Here is an 18,350-nt window from a genome sequence, read left to right as displayed (position 1 = left end):
CTTCAGGGCAGATGGAAGAAAGTCCTTCTGGCCGGCAGTTGTGAGAACAGGATGCGGGCCAAGATCATCAAGCCCTTTGGCCTGATCTAGAAGGCTCTTCTACGTTCTTAAGGCAGCAAGAAAAAGCTGCCTTCTCCAATCAGGGGTTTCCCAGATATTTCAGGTATTTCCAGCTGGCCTTGCCACCTGGGGCTGATGGGATCTGCAGCCTAAAACTCCAGGAAGGTTCCCTTGGGTCGGAGAAGGCCGGCAACCCTCCCTGCAGGTTGGAAACAACGGGGCACGGAGTTTTTGGGTGGCGGGCACAGCTTGACCCTCTTCCCCTCTGTTTGCCCCGGCAGAGCGACCAAGCCCCACGCAGCCAGCTCAGGACGGAATACAAGGACCAGCTTGAGCTCCCAGAGTGGGCAAGGAGAGCGGAAGAGCGGAAGGTGGGAATGGCGGCAAGTGCAGGGAGGGAAGACGGAAGCGAGGTAGGCATGGCGTACAGGACAGGTGCTGATCAGGAGTTCGGCGGGAAATCCATGTGCTTCAGCTCTGCATTAGCAGTACGGAGAGCGCCAGGGTGGTTGTAAAGGGTCCAGTCAAATATGCATGCAAAGTGCCTTGGTAGCCAAGTATTACCGTATTTTTCGCTCCATAAGACGCACCCTTTTTCCTCCTAAAAAGTAAGGTGAAATATCTGTGCGTCTTATGGAGTGAATGGTGGTCCCTGGAGCCGAATTGCCCAGGGGCCAAAAGAGGATCATGCTTGTTATTTTACAAAGAGAAAAGGGGGTGTTGAAAGGACCCCGCTCAGCAGCTGATCAGCAAGAGATTGGGAGAGAGATAAGAGTCCCGGCTCCCTTTCAGCCCCGCCCTCCATTGTTGAATGTGCTGCAGAGGGAGGTTGTTTGTTTCCTCAGCGACAGGTGATTGGCTGATTAGATTATCTGTCTGGAAACTGTAGAAAAGGCTCCCTTTCCTTCAGAAGCTGCAGAAATGTGAGTTGAACCCCATAAAAACGGGGCTTTTCCTCTTTGCTTTCCCCCCTTTGCAAAAGGAGCTTTGCTTTTCCCCCTCTGCAAAAAAGCTGCAAAACTTTTAGCTGATCCCAAAAAAACAGGGCTTTTCCCTTTGCAAAAAAGCTGCAAAACATTTAGTTGATCCTCAAAAAAAAAACCCAGGGCTTTTAGAGGAGGAAAACCAGAAAAATATTTTTTTTTCTTGTTTCCTCCTCTAAAAACGAGGTGCGCCCTATGGTCCGGTGCGCCCTATGGAGTGAAAAATACGGTAAGTTTTTACTGGCCAGCTTCGAAGCCCAGCCCAGCCGTGGACTGGCGTAACAATATTGTGTACATTTATGAATACAGATATTCTTTGGAGAAGTTTATATAACTCAGACTGCTCTCTGGGTGACCTGTAAACTGGTTCGCTTGCAGGGAGATTAGATGACGTTGGCTATTTAACGGGCACTCGTTCCGGGGAAACTAGATGACGTGATGTCGAAGCAAGAGCCAGTCCACACTTTCCAGTGTGCTTTCCCATTACAGTGGTACCTCGGGTTACATACGCTTCAGGTTACAGACTCTGCTAACCCAGAAATCACGCTTCAGGTTAAGAACAGAAATTGTGCTCTGGCGGCGCAGCGGCAGCAGGTGGTCCCATTAGCTAAAGTGGTGCTTCAGGTTAAGAACAGTTTCAGGTTAAGAACGGACCTCCGGAACGAATTAAGTACGTAACCAGAGGTACCACTGTACTTTCCTTATCACAATCAGTCTGAAGTGAATTTATGGCTGGCACAATCGCAGAATCGTAGAAATGTGGAGTTGGAAGGGACCCCCCGAGGGTCATCTAGTCCAATCCTCTGCAATGCAGGAATCTTGTACAGTACAAGACAGATGCCCATTCCACCTCTGCTTAAAAACCTCCAATGAAAGAGAGTCCACCACCTCCCATTCCACTGTCAAACGGCTCTGGCCACCAGAAAGTTCTTCCTGATGTTGAGTCGGAATCTCCTTTCTTGTAACTTGAAGCCACTGATTCGAGTCCTACCCTCCAGAGCAGGAGAAAACAAGCTTGTTCCGTCTTCCAGGGGACAGCCCTTGAGATATTTGAAGATGACTCTCATGTCTCCCCTCAGTCTCTTTTCCAGGCTAAACATACCCAGCTCCTTCAACCATTCTTCATCAGGCTTAGTTTCCAGACACTTGATCATCTTGGTCGCCCTCCTCTGCACATGTTCCAACTTGTCAATATCCTCCTTAAACTGTGGTGCCCAGAACTGGACACCGTAATTCCAGGTGTGGTCTGACCAAGGAGGAATACAACGGGACTATTACTTCCCTTGATCTGGACACTAGACTTCTGTTGACGCAGCCAAGAATAGCATTTGCTTTTTTTTTGCTGCTGCATCCCACAAGACCCCCCACTATGGTAACTGCACACCTGAATCTGAGGGGTTGCATCTGCAAAGCCTGGTCCCATATGGGGAACTGCCCCACCAACGTCAGTCCGGCCCTGACCTGCCTGCCATAATTTTGACCACCAGTCCAGGGGGGTTGCCCTGCTTGTCAGATTTCAGCAAAGGGGAAGAGTATGGGGATGAAACTAGAATCAATTGGCTGTGGCTAGACGCGGGTGGCGCTGTGGTCTAAACCACGGAGCCTAGGGCTTGCCGATCAGAAGGTCGGCGGTTCTAATCCCCGCAACAGAGTGAGCTCCCGTTGTTCAGTCCCAGCTCCTGCCAACCTAGCAGTTCGAAAGCACGTCAAAGTGCAAGTAGATAAATAGGTACTGCTCCAGTGGGAAGGTAAACGGCGTTTCCGTGCGCTGCTGTGGTTCCGTGCAATTGCCTAGTTCGCCTAAATGGACGCGCCGGCCCTGCCGCAACCCCAGAGTCGTCCGCGACTGGACCTAACGGTCAGGGTTACCTTTACCTAGCCAGTGGCTCTGGCGCCACCTGCTGTTGGTCTGCATGCCTCCTGCCCTACCGAGTCCCGGTGGTCACCACCTAACTGCTCCTGGATCCCGCTAAGACCCCATGCCTCAGAAAGGTACCCAAAGGGATGCCCAACTTGTCCGCTTACCCTCTGCGCTTCCTTCTTCTCTGGCAGCACGACCAAACCCAGGACATCCTGCGAGAGATGGAGAGTAAGTGTTGGATCAGCCAGAACGAACGGGAGCAGCTGCACGAGGAATTGCGGATGTGCAAGGAAGAGATTGAGAGACTTAACGGCACCATCCCCATCGCCGGACGGGTAATTCCTCCGAGGCGTTTGGGCTTGTGTGTGTGTGTGTCGCAGGTTGCTCTGCTCGGTCCAGTGGGGAGCTGGGGGTGGAGCAACCTTTCCCCCCCGAAGTAGGGGTGATCGATCGATCGATTGATTGCATTTCTATGCTGCTTCCCGTTCAAACATATCCCAAAGCAGCTTTCAAGCAACAAACAGTAATAGCGTGAACATGACAAGTACAACATGAATCAGATAATCACGGGAAAGTTTGAATTTGGGTGCAAAAGCTTTCCGAAACACAGCTCTCCTCTCCAGACACGCTTTTAACAACCAGACGTCTCAGTGTGTCCACGGGGACATATTAATTGTTTTATTTGTTCATTTCATTAAAATTTATGCACCGTTTGATTGGGGGGGGGGAGACATACCTCAACGCGGTTTACAAAGAGAACGGAAAAATAAAATTAGCGGTAACAGCAATTCTTTGAAACATTCAAAAGATAAAACCAGCAAGAAACTTGAAGGCAGGTTAAAACGTACTGTACATCCGCGTTCTGCATGTCTGGGTAGGCTTGACCAAACAGAAATGTTTTTCGCAGGCGCTGAAAAGTATGTAGGGAAGGCACCTTCCTGATGTCAATGGGCAGGGAGTTCCAAAGTGTAAGGTGCCGTCGCACGAAAAGATTGATTTCTTACAAATGTTGAACAGGTATTACACGGCACTTATAGCAGCACCAGATACTACATGGGGATCGGTCGTCGTTGCACTTTTGGGGGTGCTGTGCTCACAAATGCCAGACAACAGGGTTCGGGAGACACGGCGATTGCTGCATAACGTCTCTTGTGGTTGCTTTTTAAAAACACACACACACACACACACACACACACACACACACACTGACTCCAATGCCGGCACAATCGCAATCCTGAGCATTCCCCTTTCCTGAGAGAGCCAGTGTGGCGTAGTGGTTAAGAGCAGTAGACTCGTAATCTGGTGAACTGGGTTCGCGTCTCCGCTCCTCCACATGCAGCTGCTGGGTGACCTTGGGCTAGTCACACTTCTCTGAAGTCTCTCAGCCCCACTCACCTCACAGAGTGTTTGTTGTGGGGCAGGAAGGGAAAGGAGAATGTTAGACGCTTTGAGACTCCTTTGGGTAGTGATAAAGCGGGATATCAAATCCAAACTCTTCTTCTTCAAATCCAAACTCTTCCAACTCTTCTTCTTCTTCTTCTTCTTCTTCTTCTTCTTCTTCTTCTTCTTCTTCTTCTTCTTCTTCTTCTTCTTCCTCCTCCTCCTCCTCCTCCTCCTGGTGGGTGGTAGGAATTCTGCATAGTCAGCTCCTTCCCAGACCCCAAAAATCTTTGGTGCAGAGTCGTAGCATAGCAGGTTCCGGGCCCAAAATTTCAAACCCCCGTCCCACGGGGGCAGCCGAGACACCCTGTGGCCTAACTTTCTTTCTTTCTCTCTCTCTCTCTCTCCTCTCTCTCTCTCCTCCCCTGCCTCGGCTCATCTCCCCTCCGTGGTGTTTGTGGCGTCCCCTCCGCCCTCCATCCCACGCTCTCCCTCCCCTCACCCCGGAACCCCACAGGCCCCCCATGCGCCCGACACTCCCGCCACCATCTCCCTCCCTCTCATAGGACTGGTTGTCATAGTAGCTCTGCTTTGGTGCTGGCGGGCTGAGATGTCTTCCTAAACTCCCCGAATCAGGTACTGGTATCGTCCGCTTGGTCTGTGCTTCGCTTGCGTCCCCTGCATGAAGCGAGGACACCCCCTTCCCCCGCCCCCAACATCTGGTTGCTTTGTCCCCCTGTCCCCGTCCCTCTTGCAGTCACACCCATGCACCTGCCCTGCATCCCCCCCCCCCGCCTCCTTCCCCAACCCCATCGCCTGCTCCACTGCTTGTTCCCTCTTCACGACAAATCATTCCCCCATGGTTGCATTTCCCCCCCTCCGGTGAGGCAAAGCAGGAACAATACAATTCCATTTTTTTATATATATATAAAAAAAGACTTTGGGTTAGGAAAGCCTTTTGGGCCATTCCATTGTCACGGGTGGGACATATGGACCATGTTTTTTTTGGTATTCACACATGTGTAACAATGTAAATATACATAAAAATCAACAACCAAAATTTAAGCTACGTTCTTAATAAGATACCGAACATTTTACTAATTTTTTAAATTATTTTTATATATCTTTTTGACAATTTTATTAAACGTTAAAGTATTGTCACGGGTGGGACAAAAAAAAGGACATGGAGCTTGAGATAAGTTTGATTTATGGAAAAACTCTGTGAGTTGGGAGGTGAATCAATGATAAACTCAGCATATCTGTTTAAATCAATGTTTATCGGTTACAACTATACGATCAGAAATTAAGTTTAAGAAATTTAGCGATACAAAATTAAGGGGAAAATGCTGTCACAGGTGGGACAATCGTCAAAAAACTTTTAACTTGAACACTTCTGTGAAGACTATATGGGTGGACTTTTGAAAAGAAGATCCATAAACTAAACTTCTTTTGTCTTTAGCTTTAAAAAAAAAATGGTTAGACTGCATGTTTGGAATATCGTGGAAAAGTCCATTTATGTCAGCAATTGTTTCCATTAGCTACTGGAGTTTAATATATGAGATAGACTCAAGACATGCAAAGCGAGATATGTCAGGCCTTTGCTTGTTATAATTGTGATGATTATGGCGCACAGCTGATGAAAACCCCAAAGTTGAAATTGCTAATTTGGGGTTCTCATCAGCTGTAGGCCATAATCATCACAATTATAACAACTAAAGGCTCGACATATCTCGCTTTGCATGTCATGAGTCTATCTCATATATTAGTTTCACCTTTTCAGTTGAATTACTGAAAGAAATGAACCTTTCCACGATATTCTAATTTTTCGAGTTTCACCTGTATAAGCTAAACAAGCTATAGCTTAGGGTCCCCCTCTCTTGGGGCCCCCAAAAAGATTTAAAGGGAAAAAACCTGGATGTACATTTCCAAAACATTACTTTGATAAAAGACATATTTTGTTATGTGCTTCAGATACCTATGAGGTCCATAAATCGCCATCTAGCATATATATTCAACGCAAAAACAGCAACCATTTGTTGTTGACAAAGGACAGCTGGACATAGAAAGGGCCCCATTACCTTCCGGAGTTTAGGGCCTCATCCAACCTAAATCTGGCCCTGGCTCTAGGGCAGAAACACATGGAGGGCATTGTCTGGGCAAACGCTGGATTAAGAGGCACTTCCTAAGCAAAACTTGGCTGCCAGGTTGCTCAGTCCTGGCTGCCAATTAGTTTCCCAACTCAAAGTGCTGCTTTTGACCTACAAGCCTTAAATAGCTCAGGACTGCAATGCCTCAAGGTCCACTTCTCCCCATATGAACCGACCTGGACCCTGAGATCATCCTCCGAGGCCCAGAGGGTGGCAACACAAGGTAGCTCAGTTGGTTAGAGCGTGGTGCTGATAACGCCAGGGTTGCAGGTTCGATCCCCGTATGGGGCAGCTGCATATTCCTGCATTGCTGGGGGTTGGACTGGATGTTCCTCAGGGTCCCTTCCAGCTCTACAATTCTGTGATTCTAACAGGGCCTTTTCTGCAGTGGCCCCGTTTGTGGAATTCTCTCCCCGGGAGAGGCTCACCTGGCACCTTCATTTAGGCACAATAATATTAACCACGCAAAAACGCTCCTCATTTGGTTGATCCGATTTACATCCTATGCCCTTTCAAAATGATTTTTTTGGGGGGGGGTATTGGGTTGCTGTTTTTATTTTTATCAGGTATTTTGTGGTTTTATATCTTGATTTTATTCTGTGAACTGCCCTGAGACACCCCCCCCCCCAGTATAGCGCGGGTTGCAATGCACGCCTGCGGATGTCAGTGCGGTTCAGTTAACTCTAGTGCATGGAGTGGGGTGGAGCGAGGGTGGGTTTTAAGGCTCCGTCGCTGACTCCCCCCCCTTCTCCTTCTCCTTCCCTGCAGGTCCCAGCTGGAGGGATGAAGCCCCTCGCTCTCTTCGCCATCCTTGCCGGGGGCCTGCTCCTCTACCCGTGCGTCAAGAGATACAGCAGCATCTGGACGCCGCCCTGAGCAGACTGCGCACCCGCACGCACGCCCTGAGCAGAGAGGGCCCCTCGCGCCACGTACCCCTCCCCACCCCGACTCTGTGAGAACTGAGCACCTCCCCCTGCCCCTCCCCACACCGTCCCCCATTCACCCAACCACTGCCCCGAAGGCCGGTCTCGCCATCCGCCACCCATCTTCAGTTATCCTGCGCGGAAGACCATTCCCTTCCCACACCGCTGCCTCCCTTTCCTGCTTCTGCTGAGGATGAGCCGAGGCGGGTTTCGGGGGGGGGGTCTTCCAACTGGGCTTCCAGCTCCACACCTGACCTGCCCCCTCCCCTGCACCCGGGGACCTCTGGGGCGTGGTCCTCCATCTCCCCATCACTGGTCCCGACTTGGAGGAGCCTGGGCGTTGGCTGGGAGGGAAGAGAGATGGCGGCTGTGAGGCCCGAGTCCCTCTCACCTCCTGGTGCCCCCCCCCACGGGAAAGAGCAGGTCCTGGGGACCCCATGGTACCTCTCCCCTCCTTTACCTCCCCTCCCTGGCTCTTCTGCGCCAGCCCAAGAGGGCAGTTGAGAGCAATACCTGGCGCAGGGCGCTGCCCTCTGGGAGGCCGACCTCTGCAATAACTGAGAGGGACCTGATGTGCTTCCCCAGCAGGAAAAGTTAGCAGCCAGGGCCGGGATGAAGAGGTGCGTGGAACAGCGGGGGCGATTTCCTCTAGGCAATATTTAAAGTCTTGTTTCAACACTGTGAATCGGGAAGCAACTTCCGAGCTACGGAAGGGGCCCGGAGCAGAACAGATCGACCTGTGAATTCGTTTCATTCTCCGCTCCATCAGAGATACCTTTCTCACTCCTCCCGATACCCAGGCCGGATCCTGAATCTATGCATTCCACCCCAGCTCCGTCCCCTTCCTCTTTCTCCACCGTCGTCTCGTCCCCGAGCTGCGCACCATTTCCTCATGGCCCTAGGAACGCTCACAGAGTTCATTTGTGTGTGTGTGTGTGTGTCCCAGTGTACGCTCATTGCACCTTCGACGCAGGTATGATGGTTCGGGGACCGCCAGGATGCAGAGAGGTCCGGAAAAGGCCTGTTTGAGTCCCCTGGGACTGTCCTGGTCCGACAGCGCTTCCAGCAATCGAGGCCTCACCCAAGTAGCAACGGGTGGGGGAGCCACGGCATGTGGACTGTAGCGCAGCCCTCCGGGATCTGGGGCGCCAGATCCTTGTACTGCATGTTTCGTGGGCACCCCCCCCCTCCGTCACCTCACGGTCCGTTGCCCCTTCCCCACCTCTTCCACGTCTCGCTCGTCGAGCTCTGCTCCCGACTTCCGTCCGAGAAGGGGGCCACCCCCGAAAAGCCACTGGAGACCTTCTGCAGATCTTTCTCTTTCGTCTTTGTTCTATGTTGTAACTCAGTAAAAAAGAAAAAAAAAAGGAAATGGGGAAAAAAGACCTTTCTAAATACATAGGGCTTGGCTCTGTTCTTTTCCTGGTTGCGATATTCCGTGTGAAGGCAGTGTGCGAATGTTCAGGGTGTCAGGAGTCTCCACAACTGCCCCAAATCCTGCTGTCTGACCTCTCTACTTGCAATTCTGCTGCTGTTGCTACGAAGCGGATTTTTTAAACTGCACGATATAACAAAAATGTAAGAGCGTTGTCACGCTGCAGTTCGCATGGCTGCCGACAGGTGGCGCCGTAACTATAGCATGACAACAAACTGGGCTCTTGGCAGTGCTGGATGGTGAGGAAGGGGGAGCTGGAGCTGGGTTCAGGTGAGTGGGTGGGCTGTTGGGTGGCTGGGCAGTTGGCCCAAGCAGGCAGGCACCCCAGGAGAGCTGCAAAAACTGGGTGGCATGTCAATTGCATTTGGAGAGCTCTCAGGAGAAGAGGTGTCTTGGTCTAGGTGGAAAGCGGCAGGATGTGGGGATGGGTGCGGGGGTTGGTGGGTGAAGCGATTCAGACCAGGGTTCAAATCCCCCAAATCAGCCACGGGGGGACCAGCCACTGCATCTCTCAGCCTAACCTACCTCGCAGGGTTGTTGTTGTTGGGGGGGGGGTTCAGTGAGGAGCGAGGAAGAGCCACAAATGTCACCTTGAGTTCCTTGGAGAAGAAGGTAGGATATTAGTAAAAGGTAAAGGTAAAGGGACCCCTGACCATCAGGTCCAGTCGTGTCCAACTCTGGGGTTGCGGCGCTCATCTCGCTCTATAGGCCGAGGGAGCCGGCGTTTATCCGCAGACAGCTTCCGGGTCATGTGGCCAGCATGACTAAGCCGCTTCTGGCGAACCAGAGCAGCGCACGGAAACGCCGTTTACCTTCCCGCTGGAGCGGTACCTATTTATCTACTTGCACTTTGACGTGCTTTCGAACTGCTAGGTTGGCAGGAGCTGGGACCAAAGAACGGGAGCTCACCCCGTGGCAGGGATTCGAACCACCGACCTTCTGATCAGCAAGCCCTAGACTATGTGGTTTAACCCACAGCGCCACCTGGGTCCCTAGGATATTAGTACAATCCATCAAAAAAAGAGAGAAGCAAACAGTTGCCCGATCAAAAAACTGTGCCATCAGCATAGAAAGGTCTGCAAGATCCTGCAAGTTCCTCCCGCAGCTGCTTCTTGGCCTGTTACGGCTCAGAACAAGTTCTCCCCCCTCTCTTCTAACCCTGGAACTCAGGGGCATGCAATGAAGGGGAAGGTGGGAAGATTCAGGACAGATAAAACAGAAGCACTCCTTCCTGCAGCCCTTAGTTAACCTGTGGAACTCCCTCCCACAGGAAGCCATGATGTCCACCAAACTGGATGGTTTTAAAAGCGGATTGGACGAATTCATGGAAGGAAGAGAGAGCTATTGATGGCTATTAGACAGGATGGCTATACCCGTATTTTTCGCTCCATAAGATGCACTTTTTTCTCCTGAAAAGTAAGGGGAAATGTCTGTGTGTCTTATGGAGCGAATGCATGGTCCCTGGAGCTGAATTGCCATGGGGCTAAAAGCAGATCATGCTCTTTTTTTTACAAAGAGATAAGGGGGTGTTGAAAGGAAGCGGCTGAACAGCTGTTCAGCAAGTGATGGGGAGAGAGATAAGGCTCCCTTTCCAGCCCCGCCCCCTTGCCCAGGCCTCCCTTGTTGAATGCAGAGGGAGGCTGTTTGTTTCCCCAGCGACATGTGACTGGCTGATTAGATTATCTGTCTGGAAACTGTAGAAATGGCTGTAGGACTAGAAGCTGCAGAACTGTGAGTTGAACCCCATTAAAACTGGGCTTTTCCTCTTTGCAAAAAAGCTGCACCACTTTCAGCTGATCCTCAAAAAAACAGGGCTTTCCCCCTTTCCTCCTCTAAAAACTAGGTGCGTCTTATGTTCAGGTGCGTCTTATGGAGCAAAAAATGCGGTGCTTTGCCCACCCACTGTCAGAGGCAGTGACGCTTCTGAATACCAGTTGCTGGAAAGCACAGGAGGAGAGAGCGCTCTTGTGTTCGAATCCTGCTTGCAGGTTTCCCAAATGAAGCGTCTGGTCAGCCCCTGCGAGAACAGGATGCTGGGCTGGATGGGCACTGGGCCTGATCCAAGAGGCTCTCCTTATATCCTTACGCATTAACGAGGATTTTCAAAGCTTCTCGGGATCCCACTTGACCAGACCTTGCTTGGGCAGCAAGAAAAAAGCCCTGGGGCCTTCGAGGAGCGGCAGAGAAGCGCCGACGGCTGCGATGCCTGTGGGTCAAATGAGCCGGCAGGCTCCGAAAGGTCCACGTGAGTCACAGGTCTATAATTGCTGCCCCAGGTGGCCGGAGGAATGAGATGGATGGCCGCCAGAGGTGCTCGCTGGGACGGCCGCAGCTCAAAATGCTCATCCACCTCCCAGCCTATTCCTCAGTCTCCCCCTTGGAAGAGGCGAAGGGGCCGCTGGCTCTCCGGCGCATGACTTGCTTCAGAGCGTCTGGAGCACAAACTGTTCTCCTCAGGGGCTGCACATGCCGTTTCTTACTCACAAGTTCCTCTCCGAGGCCAGGTGCTCCGGGACACAACCTCATCGGCTATATCGAGTGAGGAGCATGGCCCCAGGCCAGCCGCTGGCCAGCCCTTCACCCTAGCCAGAGAATGAAATGTGTGTGTGTGTCTGTGTGTATTTGGGGTGGAGAGGAGGAGGGAAAATAAACGGCGAGTTTTAGGAGGCTGTGGTCTAAACCACAGAGCCTAGGGCTTGCCGATGATTAGAAGGTCGGCGGTTTGAATCCCTGCGACGGGGTGAGCTCCCGTTGCTCGGTCCCAGCTCCTGCCCACCTAGCAGTTTGAAAGCCGGTGTACAGCTTCCGGGTCATGTGGCCAGCATAACTAAGCCGCTTCTGGCGAACCAGAGCAGCGCACGGAAACGCCGTTTACCTTCCCGCCGGAGTGGTACCTATTTATCTACTTGCACTTTGATTGCTTTCGAACTGCTAGGTTGGTGGGAGCAGGGACCGAGCATCGGGAGCTCACCCTGTCATTGCGGGGATTCGAACCACCGACTTTTTCTAATCAGCAAGCCCAAGGCTCTGTGGTTTAACCCACAGCACCACCCACATCCTCTTTACATATAGCAGTGTGTAATAAAGGGGGGAATTAACCAGAAGTGGAAGTTGGGAGGGAGGAAAGAGGGATTGTATTATGAATGTTATGGATATGTGATGTATGTAATAATAGAAAAGAAAGTGAAATAAAAATTCTTTAAAAAGAAGAAAAGAAAAAAAAGAGAGAGGTTGCGCATCTTGGCGCATGTTGAAAGCGCTGCAGCTGCTTTCTACGTTCACCCTCTGTGCAGGTTCTGCATGTGCCCTACCCTGGGACAAGTCTCTACCCTGGCTGCCCAGTCCACCAGGGGGCGCAACACTTGCCCCGCCCCGGGCACCAGCAACCAACGCTACACCACTGTCCGTACCCATATAAATTCTGGCCTTTCTCACTCTCCCAGCACCGCCAGAAGACCATGGACCTCACAAGCCGCTTTGCTTGTGCCTCCTTTTTATTCTTTGCTTATTTCTCTTGTTTTAGGACAAGCTCAGCCCCACCCCCACCCCCCCACCCCCGCTGCATTTTGCAGACACCATGGAGAGACAGACAACCCCAGATGGGCCCTGGGAAAAGACTCCGACTCATGAGGCTGCTGGCCCTGCAGGGGAGAGGAGAATTCCTGGCCTTTGGCTGCGTCCAGCACCCCCCCCCTTGACTCGGCATGATATTAATAGATTCCCCCCTCCCACGTTACCCCTGCACTCAGCCATTCAGGAATCCCTGGAGGCAGCTGCTGCCAGGATGCCTCCGCCTTGCCAGGCACCCCACCCTCTTTTGCAGAGAGATCAGCCCGCAGCGGAGAGAGGGGCCTGATCCTTTGCCTCACGGGGCCCGATTCGGAGCGGGCGCAGCCATTCGGAAACGGCGCAGAGAGCTCCCGCAGAATTTACTGCCGGACGCTCCTCTCCGAAGTGAGGCCAAAGATTTGGAAAGTGAGGGCAACCGAAGGATTCGGGGCTGGGGGTCCTAGAAATTCATTCCCTTCACATACCCTGAAGAAGAAGAAAGTAGAAGTTTTTGGACAGCCTTGGAAGGGGTTTAATGAGAGGGAGAGAGGAAGGAAGGAAGGAAGGAAGGAAGGAAGGAAGGAAGGGGGAAAGGCCCAGCTTTTGGTTCTATTCTGACATGAAGAAACAACTGTTTTTAAGCCAGGTTCTCAATTTGAAACAGGTAGCAGTCAAAACTTAAAGGTAAAGCGTAAAGGGACCCCTGACCATTAGGTCCAGTCGCGGACGACTCTGGGGTTGCGGCGCTCATCTTGCTCTATAGGCCGAGGGAGCCGGTGTACTGCTTCCGGGTCATGTGGCCAGCATGACTAAGCCACTTCTGGCGAACCAGAGCAGTGCACGGAAACGCCGTTTACCTTCCCGCCGGAGCGGCACCTATTTATCTACTTGCACTGGCGTGCTTTCGAACTGCTAGGTTGGCAGGAGCTGGAACCGAGCAACAGGAGCTCACCCCGTCACGGAGATTCGAACCGCCAACCTTCCGATCGGCAAGCCCTAGGCACCTCAAATAAAAATCCTGAAATATGTTACACACACACACACACACACACACACACACACACTAACAGTGGTTGTGTTGGTTGAAATAATAATAATAATATATATTTTTTAATCCTGAATCTGGATAATACCTTGATTTGGGCAACCATAATATATCACAAAGCCGTTGAGGGCTATCTACCTGAATTTGGCTCAGTAGCAAATTGGCGACCCGTGCCGATCCCCGAGCACAGGTGTTCTGTGCTGACAAGGCCTCGCTCCCGTCAGCCGGCTGCAAAGGTTAAATTCGATTAGGAAGTCTTGCTCAACAAACACACTTCCCCCCCCCCCCGTTGGTAAGAAAAGGGATGGGGAAATGTCAATAGCATGCCTCTGAGCATGCACAGAGTTGCTCTACCTTAGCACTGGGAACCATGGTCTACACACATTTCTATAAGCGTGCGGATGTGTCAGGTCCATTTGAAGTTCCAATATTTACCATCACGAAAGAATGAATGGCCAGGCTGCCCAAGTAAAGCAATCAGTGACCGTTATCAGGTATCCTGGCCAGCAAGATTTCTGCTGTAGACCGCCTCCTTCTGTGATGTATGCATGGTGTTTTTGTGGGTGGCCTTGGGCTACAGGGTGGGCAATTCCAAAAGTCTATATAAGGGCTTGCACACCATTATTCTGGGTTCTCCTCCCTCCTCCGTATGGTGAGTGGGGGACCCTATTGCAACAGTTAAGAAAGATCAGACTTACCAGATGGTTTGCTTTTCAATATTCTCTGGTTGGCCTCTGTTATTTCCTCCTACCGATAGGGAACCCACTTAAGGACTCTATACGGGCTCTTGGATGCCCCATAAGGGGAAAGGAACAGGTTTTTTTTCCATATCAAAATGATCCACATGGACCCTGCCAACAATTCTATAATTCCATGGACGGTTTAAAAAAATAAAAAATAAAAAATTGGCTGCCAGAGTTTCCTGGAGGGCGAAAAATCTCTTGGAAGATTTGCAAAAGTGCCTGAGTGCTAGGAGATTCTCTGCAAAAATCTCCGTTGCCAACCGGTGACCCCGCTCACCTGAAGAGGATGGTCAATGTCAAAGGTCTCCTAAGCTTCGGCCAAGAAGCGTGAGCTGAGGCTGAATGGCCGGCAGTTAATCCACTCCTCTGGCCCAAGAAGGAACCTGAGAGCCTCTCTGTGCCCTGGGAAGCAAACCCAAAGTGGCTATGTGACACCCGAGGGTGGGGGGAGTGGGGCTGGCCTGCTGGCACAGCACCCCCTCCTTACACCTGCTGAGTCAAGGTAGGGTCTTCTAGCTCAACCCCGTGCAACACTGTGTTATAGGAATTTTAAGTTACAGGTAGGTAGCCGTGTTGGTCTGCCCTAGTCAAAACAAAATAAAAAAATAAAAAAATTCCTTCCAGCAGCACCTTAGAGACCAACTAAGTTTGTTCTTGGTATGAGCTTTCGTGTGCATGCACACCCCGCCAGAGTGGTACCTATTTATCTACTTGCACTTTGACGTGCTTTTGAACTGCTAGGTGGGCAGGAGCTGGGACCGAGCAACGGGAGCTCACCCGTCGTGGGGATTCGAACCGCCGACCTTCTGATCGGCAAGCCCTAGGCTCAGTGGTTTAGACCACAGCGTCATCAGCAATGAAGAAAGCACATCAAGATTGGACAAGATGTATGAACCGTTGTAAAAGCAGCGGAAGTATATGTAGAAAGTATTGGTAAAGGTTTTTCCTTTTGACGACTTCATCTTGTCCTGATCTTCTTCTCTGAAGATCCTTTTCTTTCCTTTTTTGCTTTCCTTTTTTCTTCCCTCTATTTCTCTTTCTTTTCTTTTCTTTGCCTTTCTTTTTTTTTTTCTTGTTCTCACTCTCGTCTCTTTAATCTTACATCCTTTTCCTTTTCTCTTTTTGCTTTTTTCTAGTTAACTAAGATATGAGAGATTTATTTCATTATTTCTTAGGTATGTGTGAGAGTGTACTTGTATATGCATATGCTTGTATGTAATTATATTTTAATTGAACAATAAAGGACTTTTTAAAAATTAAAAAAAAAAAAAAGATTGGACACGACAAAGCTGAACAATCTCAACATTGATCGTAAGGTCTAGAAAAACAAAGATGCTAATAATTTATACTGAGACCACCAACAACGCCCCTTAAACAATACCCCAGCCCAATATTTTATTTGCCTTTCTTTCATGGGATCGCTTCATGGAAGAAATATCAGCAATCCTTTCCAGTTCCTGTTTGTTTGAAACGGGAATTGCAAAGGGAGAGTCGGAGAGCAGGGTGAGCCGAGTGTGTCCCCGGCGATCCTCTTCTCTCCGAAAAGAACGGTGTGTGCAGGGATGGGTGGGTGGGATGGGTGCCCAGACACCGTGTCCTTTGTCCTTTGGAGAAAACGTGGTCTGATATTCTAGCCGGCTGTGATTCAAGCTGGACTGACCTAGTGGGTTATTTCTATGTAGGAAAGCTCCCGACGAATGTTATGTGCTGCCTTCGGCTTTCTCATGCCAGTTGGAGCGAGGGACAGCTTCTAACGGCCAATCTCTCTCTCTCTCCCCCCCCCACCTGCTCATCAGACACACATTTATGCACAAATATGAGTCACGCATGTGCTCGAAAGGGCCTCGCAGACCCTCCGAGTGCCCCTATTTCCCAGGGACAGTCCCGGATTTAAGTACAGAAGCTGTCCAGGTTTCTGATTTGATCCCAGGATGTCCTGCTTTTCCTTAGGACGTCCCTATTTTCATTGGGGGGGGTACGCAGGTGGCAACGGCATTTCCGTGCGCTGCTCTGGTTCGCCAGAAGCGGCTTAGTCCTGCTGGCCACATGACCCGGAAGCTGTACGCCGGCTCCCTCGGCCAGTAAAGCGAGATGAGCGCCGTAACCCCAGAGTCGTTTCCTTTATTTTTGGGGGGAGTCCCAAAAGAGTGGGGCCCGAAGCTACAGTTTGTTTAGTTTATATGTAAATCCACCACTGGCCAGGTCATTTTGCATAGGCTAGCTCAGGAATTCCTCTGCAGCTTGTATTTCTCCGCATCCCAAATAAAATCCTACCATTTATGAATTTCTAGGATTTAGCGTCTAGATCAAGGGAAGTAATAGTACCACTGTATTCTGCTCTGGTCAGACCTCACCTGCACTACTGTGTCCAGTTCTGGGCATCACAGTTCAAGAAGGATACTGACAAGCTGGAACGTGTCCAGAAGAGGGCAACCAAAATGGTCAAAGGCCTGGAAACGATGCCTTATGAGGGACGGCTTAGGGAGCTGGATATGTTTAGCCTGGAGAAGAGAAGGTTAAGGGGTGATAGGATAGCCATGTTCAAATATATAAAAGGATGTCATATAGAGGAGGGAGGGAGGTTGTTTTCTGCTGCTCCAGAGAAGCGGACACGGGGCAATGGATTCAAACTACAAGAAAGAAGATTCCACCTAAACATTAGGAAGAACTTCCTGACAGTGAGAGCTGTTGGACAGTGGAATTTGCTGCCAAGGAGTGTGGTGGAGTCTCCTTCTTTGGAGGTCTTTAAGCAGAGGCTTGACAGCCATCTGTCAGGAATGCTTTGATGGTGTTTCCTGCTTAGCAGGGGGTTGGACTGGATGGCCCTTGGGGTCTCTTCCAACTCTAGGATTCTATGATTCTATGACAATGACAATTTTCCAAGGTTGTTGTTGTTGTTGTTGTTGTTGTTGTTGTTTTAATGCACAACAGCTTCTTGGCTTTTACAACATGAGGCAGGCTACTGGAGACAGAGCCTTTCGAAGTGCTTGTCTGGCCAGAGCGTGGGGGGTGGGGGGCGAGGAGGGTGGTTTTGAGACAGGCAGTGATCCTTCGCACAAAAATAGGGATGTTACCAACATGTCCAATTTTATCTGCCAAACACTTGACGGTGCGCCGGGGGAGACACTCACACACTCCGGCCAGCCGATTAGCTCTCCTTGAAGTCCTTTCCAGAACCCTGCTGTGCCAAAAAGGGTAATGAAGGGGGGGCCTCCTTCCACCCACCCCACCTATTCTCAAAGTGTTTTCATGGCCAAAGAACAGAGTCTAATTCAGGACTGGGGAACCTGCAACAGACCCTCCAAGTGTCTCTATTTTCCAGGGACAGTCCTGTGTTTTTATATATGTTGGAAGCTGTACGGAGTGGCTGTACGGAGTGTTCGGGGTATAAATAATAAAAAGTATCATCATCATCATCATCACCATTGCTTTTTCTCTGGGGGGATGCAGGGGTACACACACCCCTAAATATTTAAGTTTGGCCGCATTGAGGGGCATTATTTCAATATGAGTAGGAAAGTGAGAGTACCCCTATTTTTTTTTTTTTAGAAAAAAGCACCTATTATTATTATTATTATTATTATTATTATTATTATTATTATTTAGTTTTATATGCTGCCCTTTCTCATGAGATCTCATGGCCGTTCACAGAAAAAAATACAGGATAAAAACAAGTAAATTGAAAACAAAACAGCAAAACAATAAATGCCCTGCTTCCCACAGGCACTTATTATTATTATTATTATTATTATTATTATTATTATTATTAATGAAATAGCAATCCCTATAAAGCATAATAAAACATAAAATATGGGGGGGGAACCTTCCCTATGAGGGGCTGCCTTCAGATGTTTTCTAAAGGTGTAGTTACTTATCTCCTTGGCTTGAGGGTCACATAATTCCATACCCTCCAATGTCTCTCCAATGAAAATAAGATAAAGGTAAAGGGACCCCTGACCATTAGGTCCAGTGGCGGATGACTCTGGGGTTGCGGCGCTCATCTCGCGTTACTGGCCGAGGGAGCCGGCGTACAGCTTCCGGGTCATGTGGCCAGCATGATTAAGCCGCTTCTGCCGAACCAGAGCAGCGCACGGAAACGCCGTTTACCTTCCCGCTGGAGCGGTACCTATTTATCTACTTGCACTTTGACGTGCTTTCGAACTGCTAGGTGGGCAGGAGCAGGGACCGAGCAACGGGAACTCACCCCGTCATTGCGGGGATTCG

General features: G+C 50.2%; 1 protein-coding gene across 1 annotated transcript in view; it reads left to right on the top strand.

The window, feature by feature from the left end:
- CCDC136 (coiled-coil domain containing 136) overlaps nt 1–7,388 on the top strand; it is a 40,514-nt gene extending 33,126 nt beyond the window's left edge. Inside the window, exons 7-9 of the mRNA XM_033163498.1 lie at nt 342–473; nt 3,096–3,239; nt 7,200–7,388. Coding sequence (XP_033019389.1) covers nt 342–473; nt 3,096–3,239; nt 7,200–7,307 — 384 coding nt within the window. The 3' untranslated portion in view covers nt 7,308–7,388. The remainder of the gene's footprint in view (nt 1–341; nt 474–3,095; nt 3,240–7,199) is intronic.
- Nucleotides 7,389–18,350: the final 10,962 nt, after the last annotated feature.

The sequence above is a fragment of the Lacerta agilis genome, chromosome 10 (genome assembly GCF_009819535.1).
Source record: "Lacerta agilis isolate rLacAgi1 chromosome 10, rLacAgi1.pri, whole genome shotgun sequence".
NCBI lineage: Eukaryota > Metazoa > Chordata > Lepidosauria > Squamata > Lacertidae > Lacerta > Lacerta agilis.
This window is presented reverse-complemented; position numbering and strand designations above follow the sequence as displayed.